The sequence below is a fragment of the Phoenix dactylifera genome, chromosome 9 (genome assembly GCF_051530095.1).
Source record: "Phoenix dactylifera cultivar Ajwa chromosome 9, Ajwa_hap1_PhDact_Kaust_v1.1, whole genome shotgun sequence".
NCBI lineage: Eukaryota > Viridiplantae > Streptophyta > Magnoliopsida > Arecales > Arecaceae > Phoenix > Phoenix dactylifera.
The window spans coordinates 10,057,501-10,065,864 of record NC_143198.1 but is presented as its reverse complement, the minus strand read 5'-3'; the positions used below and the strand labels follow the sequence as shown (position 1 = coordinate 10,065,864).

General features: G+C 40.0%; 1 protein-coding gene across 2 annotated transcripts; it reads left to right on the top strand.

Annotated features, from left to right (window-relative positions):
- The first annotated feature begins 269 nt into the window (after window positions 1-269).
- Window positions 270-6,747, top strand: LOC103718367 (YTH domain-containing protein ECT4-like). 2 transcript variants are annotated; one of them, XR_005507580.3, is made up of 10 exons: window positions 270-575; window positions 1,226-1,302; window positions 1,412-1,571; window positions 2,740-2,816; window positions 2,955-3,506; window positions 3,933-4,517; window positions 4,612-4,824; window positions 4,902-5,048; window positions 5,876-6,352; window positions 6,524-6,747. XR_005507580.3 is itself a non-coding variant. In XM_039117466.3 (9 exons), exons 1-9 carry the CDS (start codon window positions 548-550, stop codon window positions 6,113-6,115), a joined length of 2,079 nt encoding a protein of 692 aa, XP_038973394.1. In that variant the 5' UTR covers window positions 270-547; the 3' UTR covers window positions 6,116-6,747. The 2 variants fall into 2 exon arrangements, 1 of the variants encoding a protein (XP_038973394.1); XM_039117466.3 differs by having other exon boundaries at window positions 5,876-6,747.
- The last annotated feature ends 1,617 nt before the right edge of the window (window positions 6,748-8,364 follow it).

The following is an 8,364-nucleotide window of genomic DNA, read 5'->3' as shown; positions in this document are numbered from 1 at the left end:
AACTCGAACTCTTGCTTAAGCTAACCTGATCCAACCTGATCCAACTAAACCCAACTCAACATGACTCTAACTTATTGAACCCAATACAGACCATGTCCCGCTCAAAAGTGCAAGATTTGGGTTTGGTGCAAGTTTGGAGAGCCAAATTCATGCCTGGGTTGCCCTGTGTTCAGACCCAATTTGCCAAGGTGGACCCAATTTGAGTGACTAGGGTTTCGGCCTCAAAGGAAGAAGAGGCCCAAAATAGGAATCGTCTCTTGAAATTAAGTAAGGAAGCAAAATCCGGTCATGGGTGGGACTTTTGAATCATCGCTTTTCCACGCGGCCAAAAGCCCTCTCCGTCTTCTTATATTCTCTCTTCTAAACCCCCTCCCCACCTTGGCTTCTGGTGGCGGCTGTTCTCCCTTTCTCTCCTTTCTCTCTCCTAGGGTTTTTATCTCTCGTCCAACCCGCTGCCCTTTGCTCCCCCTCCTAGGGCCAGTAGATTTGGGCTTCGCACCCCATCTGTGCCTCCCGGAGTGGCTCGCTCGCCACCTACAGATCGATCATGGCTGCCGTGGCTCCCGCCGCTGATCGTATCCTTTTCTCTCCCCTCGCCCCCCCCGCCCCCCCAAGGTTTAGGGTTTTAGTATTCTCTTGTGATTGGCCTCTGCTCTTTTGTTGATCAAGAGAGATGTTTTTTCCGGCAAAACTTCCCCTATAACTCTTTTCTGATTCTTTTTGTATAGTGGTGCTGGTTTCTAGGTTTATGCTTAGATCTGTAATCTTGCGTTAAAAATAATGGTAGTCTTGATGCTTTCTCTTTCGATTTAGAATTCAGGTTTCTTCTTTCTTCTGTCTTGCGGTGATCAGATGAGGTTTCAAGGTTTTGTGTTTTATCTTGCAGTTCTTGACCCATGGTTTGGGTTTACTTTTTCAAAAACGATTCTTTTTTGTTATCTATTTGGACCCTTTCTTTCCCTGCTGCGTCGTCTCCTGCTGCTGTTTTAACATTTATAACTAATTAAATAGTCATTTCAGTTGGATTTGGATTCAAATTACTCGCTTTTGTCCGCTTTTTTCATGATGGTTATATTTCATGCGCTTTCTGGAACTCATGATCTGTAATTGACTTTAGATCATAAGATTGGTTTTGCATTGGCGTTTATTGATATCAGGATATCTCGAAAGGGTTTAGTTGGTAATCTTCTATAGCCATTGCTTTCCCTTAATTTTTCTGTTACAGAAGCTACAGATTTACTGCAGAATCTGTCGCTGGAGCCCAAGAACAAGACTCATGATTCTCCAGAGGTTACCAAGAAGGTAGCTTTCTTTGTTCCTCAAAATCGTTTATTGGAGATACTTGCGTTATTTTTTTAGCTTGTAAAATAGATATGGGTGATGCTTATACTTTTTTGATGTAATTTGACAGCCTTCTGGGATTCAGTATGGTTCTGCGGATGGTGCAGTTGTGCCAAGCGCACAAGTCCCGTCACAAGAGCGCTCTGTGACTCCTCTACTTCAGGATGTTATGGATGCAAGCATGTGTTACATACCTAGTGGATATCCATCGACAACTTATTACTATGGAGGTGAGGTTAATTTGCTCTATAATTCCAAGGTTAATCCGCTGTTCTTACTTCAAGTTTTTAAAAATTTTTCTATAAAAAGATGGCTTTTCTGGGCTGCATAGGTGGCCATCTGGTCTTGTGCAGGCTCTTGACCACCCTGCTTAAATGGCTGCCTAAGGACACGGTTAGTTGAGGCAGGACAGGTCGTAAGTGTATCAGGCAGGCCTGCTGTAATATTGGTGTCTTTCCTATTGATTCCGGTCCTCTTATTATTTATTTTGTACTGACAAGTTTTGCTATTTCTTGATTAGCTGTTTGTTTTCATGCTCGTATTGATTGTAATTGCTTGTTGCATTGACTTACTATAATTATGAAGCATGCTTTTGTATCATCAGTTCATGGCAAATTGTAATTTTCTTTCCTAACACCCATGTTAAACTAGAACTGGTCCAAGTTTAATGCCTTTGGACTGAGAATAATGGAGAGAAGTGAAGAGCAATGGAGGAGATAAAGTTGTAATGCCCTGTTTGGTGAGGAGAGAGGAGAAGAGAAACTCATTTTTTTCTTGTTTGGTTAGAAATTTAATAAGAGAGAAGTGAAATGTAGGAAGAAATGGAGGGAAATGATCTCTCTTCAAACATCCCTTTATTAATCTCTCTGAAAGTCTTTTCTTTTCTCCTCTTGGATTGAAGTTCTCTTCTTTTCCTTCCCCTTCTTTTCTCTCATTTCTGTTATTTCTTTCCTGCCCTAGGCATCCAAGCAGGGTGCAAACATTTTGGCAAGTTATCCTATTTTTCTTTAATTTATTCTGCTATATTTTTAATTTTTAGTCATGTTTAAATTATTATAAATTTAATTCGTTTGGCATCATCTGCCCAACTATCTGCTTGGGTTGTTGTTTTCTGCATAAGTGCTGCTTAGTCCCTAGGCTATCTGCATAGTGCTACCACAGCCGACTATTAGAAAATTAGTCCTCACAAGTTACTTTACTATGTGCAGCCACAAATATCTGTGAGTAATGACGTTTTTCATTATTTTTTCTCGCGCTTTATCAATCAGGAATATTCTCTTTTCTCTTTCTTTGGGTAGGGAATCATTCTTGTTTTAGCCATTTGTTGTTTGTGCTGTCTCAGGAATTGTCTAAGTCAATGTTATAAATCAGCTGATCAGTATTTTGTTGAATATTTAGGCTATGATGGTGCAATGAATGAGTGGAAGGATTTTGCTAGATATGCGAATCCTGATGGAGTGGAGATGCCGCCTCCTGTAAGTCTCATGATTTTGCCGATTTGCATTCATTGACCGTTCAAAGCTTTTCTTTTTTGAATTTTCTGATTTGCAAGTTGTGGCAAGAATATAGATTATAATAACTTCACCTTGATAGGTTCTTCTGGTTGTTGGCAGGGAGTTTATGGGGATCTGTATCACCATGGATATGGGTATGCTCCTTATGGTGCATACCCTTCTCCTGGTTCTACAGTTGCAACCATGGGGCATGATGGTCAGCTATATGGCCCTCAACATTACCAGTATCCAGCTCAATATTACCAAACACCAACACCTGCTCCTAAACAAGTTTCTCCTTCTCAAGGGGAAGTTTCAACCTCTGCTGCTGCAGACCAGCCCCCTATTTCAGTAGACGATACTAAAGCTAATTCCAATGTAATTGTTAGTGGAAATGCAGACGGGAGCACTGGAGCAGCTGCAGCAAAACCAAGCCAACAAAATTCATCATTAGCATCAACAGGCCTGCACAGTAGAGGTGTTTTAACCAGTGTGCTTCCCTCTTCCGGTTTCCAGGATCCAAGATTCGGTTTTGATGCGATGCGGTCACCTATTCCATGGTTTGATGCCCCTGTGTACCCTGATGTGCAGCATAGGCCAGCTATAACTAATACTGCCTCTTCCACTACATCAGCAAGAAACCAAAATCTCCGCCCCCTTCCTCACTTCATGGTGTGTGATATATGAGATATATTGTATAAATGAATAGCAGTCTGTTGAAGTACTGTCACTTAGGCATATGCTGTTTTTACTTGCTGTACATGCTTACATGATTGACTGCACATACTTGGATAGCCACAAGTCAGTATTTAATTCTGTTCTGTTGATAATTGATATTATGCTGGTAGTTCTGTGTTTTTGTGGTTTTGTGCATCTGTACAAGCATGTGCAGGATTGCATGTGCATGTTTGCTTCAAATATACTTTTTCTATATGTGTTTCAAATGCATTTTGAGATTCACTATGCGCAAATAAAATACTTGGTGCTAATGTATTTTCTCTTGTAAAAGTTGTTTCTTTCTCCAAATTATCAATCTTTGACTTTTAAAAATTATAAGAATGACTCTTAGGTAATTATTTGTTCATTTTTTATGTTCAGGGTATGCATGCCCCAAGACCTGTGATGGGACCAGCAGCCCCCGGAATCATGAACAGGATGTATCCTAACAACAGAATGTACCGCCAGTATGGCAATGCATTTGAAACTGGTCCGGGGTTTCATACAAATGGTTATGATTCCAGAACTAATGGCCGTTGGGGTTTATCTATGGACAGCAAGTATAAGCCTAGGGGCCGAGGCAATGGATTCTATACTTACATTAATGAGAACTTGGATGGTTTGGGTGAGCTGAACAGAGGACCTAGGGCTGGTCGATTCAGAACCCAGAAGGGGTTTGGACAAACTTTTACTATTGCTGTCAAGGGACAGAGCCTTCCGACAAATCGAAACATTGAGGATGCTAGCCTAGTTCCTGACAAGGAGCAGTATAACCGAGCAGACTTCGCTGAAACATATTCTGATGCAAAGTTTTTTGTCATTAAGTCATACAGTGAGGATGATGTTCACAAGAGTATTAAGTACAACGTTTGGGCTAGCACTCCCAATGGGAACAAGAAACTTGATGCTGCTTATCAGGAAGCAAAGGAGAAGTATAGTGGCTGCCCAGTCTTTTTGTTCTTCTCTGTAAGTGGTGTTTCAAATTTTGTAGCACAATTCTTCTCTTTTCTATGTTTTTAGCTCTTTAGCTAATTTGTTCGACTTTTCTGTTGATTTGTAGGTGAACACTAGTGGACAGTTTGTTGGTGTTGCAGAAATGGTAGGCCCTGTTGATTTCAACAAGACTGTGGACTACTGGCAACAAGACAAGTGGAATGGGTGTTTCCCTGTCAAGTGGCACATTGTAAAGGATGTACCCAACGGCTTTCTCAAGCACATTACACTAGAGAACAATGACAACAAACCAGTGACCAACAGTAGAGACACTCAGGAGGTGTGGCTATGTATTTTGATTTTGGCATCTGAAATCTAAGTATTATTATTACTACTTTGACATCTTTGTCACTGCAGGTGAAGCTTGAGCAAGGCCTGCAAATTCTTAAGCTTTTTAAGGATCACAAGAGCAAGACTTCCATTCTGGATGACTTCACTTTTTATGAGACACGCCAGAAGGTGATGCAAGAAAAAAAGGCGAAGCAACAGCAGCTTCAGAAAAAGGCATGATCAGATTCTGACCTATAAATTTAGGATGGTTCTTATTGTTCAAATTGTTTTGACTTGGTTATATTTCAATAACCTTCAGTCAGTATGACCATCGTACAAGCGCTGATATGGCAGTTGGATTTGGATGCATGCCCAAATGTCTTTATTCTGAAAGAAAAAAATAAACAAGTTACACAAGCTTGTAGAAAAAGATCATGTTACTTAAATTATATTTATATTACTCCATTTTAGCATAGTAGTATTGGAAGTACTCTGATAAAATTTATCAGTGTTTCATCTTATATAAAATTGTGTAAGTACTTTCTTAACTAATTGACTTGTGATGTTGCTTCTGATTTCAAGCATTTCCATGTTTGTGAGCTCTACAATCACTGCATTGTAACCACATCGTTAATTGGTGATTTTCCCACAGATATTAAAAACTAATCAGCAATTAAAATATCACACAAGCATCTAAAGTGTCTAATGCATATTCAGTTTGTTGATGTTAACATGGATTCTTTGAGCTGTACATAGGGAGTCCATGGAATGCCAAGGATGATTCTTGTTAGCTTTATCTATTAGAGTGCTATTTCAGTTGATAATTGGTATGCCAAAATCTTTTTATAATCCTGTATCTGCACCTTCACCTCAAAAAATGATATCCAGGAGAAAGTTTTAATGCCTCACTGTCTGAAGCTTCTTTTGACATTGATTTACACTGCAGTTTTTCAAACTTGCTATCTGTGCTTGAACTTTGTTTTTTCTATAACCATGATGAAATTGTTAGCCTCTCTGATACTTGTCGATTAACTAACTACAATACTCTCTTTCTTTTGAAGGTTGTGGATGGAATGCCAGTAGACATTGAGGAGAATAGCAAAAATGGGACAGATGGGAAGCCCGGATTTCAGATTCCTCTGGTTCCAGTTCTGAAGAAGGAACCTGTCCAGGGTGGGCTTGTAGAACTAAAGACATCAAAGGAAAATGGTGTACCTGCAGTATCTGGTGTTGATCCGAAGGATGCTACACCAGTGACTGAGAAGCATACTCCTGCAAGTAGCATTGCTCATGGCTGTTAGGTCTGTTGACCCTTTTTTTCATCGCCTGCAGCCATTAGTTGCATCTGGAAATTGGTTTCAGCAGAAGTTTTGCCGCATCCAGAGGTCTAAGTATGCAATGGAAGCTTATATGTGGGAAACAAAGGCTGCATTTGGACAGCTGAGGCAATATATTTTTTCTCCAATGTGCTCGTGGTAAAGAAGTTAGCTTATATTTCTCAGATCGGATACTGACTCTACTTTTCAAGTTGTCTTTAGGTAGGCATCTGGTATTTTGGGTTTTGTAGGGGTACAGGCTCTCAACCTGTTTTCCTTGATGCTTTTGATATAGTGCTCTCTGTATGGAGTTGGGTGTGTTCCCCTCCCCCCTCCTCCCTCCCCTCCTCTCTTTTTTTTGGCTTTTTCTTTTTTTAATATTTTCTTTTATAGGTGTGACTTTGGTTAGAAAGGGGTCGTGATACTGGATTCAACAGTGAGAGGCTGCTGACAATATTTTTATCATCTTTCTTCTGTTTTCAAGGGATTTGATTGGAAGTCTTTTTCCAAAGCACCTTTCTTCTGTAAATTGATCTTTATTATCAGAAGCTTTCCATCTGTATGAACTCAGCAGAAGGTTTAGGAGCGTTTTTTCAATACATGAGTTGAAGAGCAAATCTATCTTGTTCCTTTTTATCTTAAAAGGGACTATATGGCGGCACCTTCGTTGGATCCTTGCTGCACCTATGCCTCATCTTTTACGCATGCAGCATTGCACATTTTTCTCGTACGAAAGTTGACCATATTGTTTCATTCAGCCTAGTTTTATTGCTGCCCTCTTTGCCTTATGGTGTGATGCCGCAAATGACTAAGTATTGCATCTCGCCTGGCAACTTGAAAAAAGATTAAAATGGGGTCAGAGACGTCTTGCATGTGTCCCATTGTGTATTGCAGTGATAACGCTTGAAATCATTCTTATGGTACCATGCACTACCATATAGGATGATAAAGCTTTGATGCAATTTAGGAATCAGTTTGCATCGACTTTTTACCATGACTGGTGAAGAAAATCATTGTTTAGCTGGTTTGCAGCCCCAGGCCTTCCTCTATGCACGCTGGTTACTTGATTTATTCAACTGGTTGGCACCTTTTTAACTAGTTACTCCCATCTCTTTAGATATAGGCGACAGCCATGTAGCTAAAGCTAATATCGATCCCTAATTCGGCGAGATAATTGAGGCTGGCTTGGATTAGTGCCAGCCTTCCACATTTATCTCGTCCTGCTTCTTCATATGGTGCATTAAGAAATAAAAGACCTTCTTTAAGCCCTCCTCCATGCAAGTAGTCTATAGGATTGGCCTTTGGGCAAACATGCACCGAGCCGCTCATCGAAACAAGGGCATCTGCTGAGCTAAAATGAGAATCCAAGCACATGGAGTATGTTTAGGGCCCTGCTTGCTATCACTAACTGGGATGGCTTCAGCATGGGACGTCTGCATTAGTCACCATCATTCTTCCATCCTTAGAGGGTTCATCCTTTTGCTGCTAAATTAAATGCTTTAGCCACCTAAAATAAAAGAAAGGGACCTGTAAGCAATAGAGCATATAATTTTAGGGATGGATGCGCAAATTCAAAGAATCAATTGCTTACTTGCAGATTCAGAAGCTATTAGGGACTGACTCTTCATTTTGCGAAAGTACTTAAATAACACTCCGGAGCTGAAATCCAAAGTGATGCATAAGAGAAAGGAATCATTTGACTGGCCCCATTCAGCTTTTATATTGGGAGCACATGCTCATGGGTCAAGGACTGATGATAATAGACAGAGACACCAGCTGGATGGTTATGTGAAGGCAGAACAAATGTCCATAAATTCCTCTGGAGGAACATGTGCATTACCGCATTACATCGAACAAAAAATTTAATATTTTTAACAGAAATCAAGATTCAATTCCTAAATGCAAAAAACATATTGTCCTGAATTTCGTTTTCGGACATAAAAGAAAAGAATGATGCAAAATTCTCCATTCTCCACAGGGTGGAGCATCAAACTCTCGGACAAAAGATGAGCCTTAGTCCATTTCATAACAGTGCATTCAATTGAACCAAACAAACCCACATTTTTCACTTTCCAAACGAGATTGAGAAGCAGATTAAAGAATTTTGAGATAGTATGACACAAGTCTAATAGTAGTCCTCTAAGGTTCACAAGAGGTAATATATCCAGACTCCCACAGTTACACCCTTTCGTCTCCATAAATAACAATTCTGAGTTAAAATTACAGCATCAAAT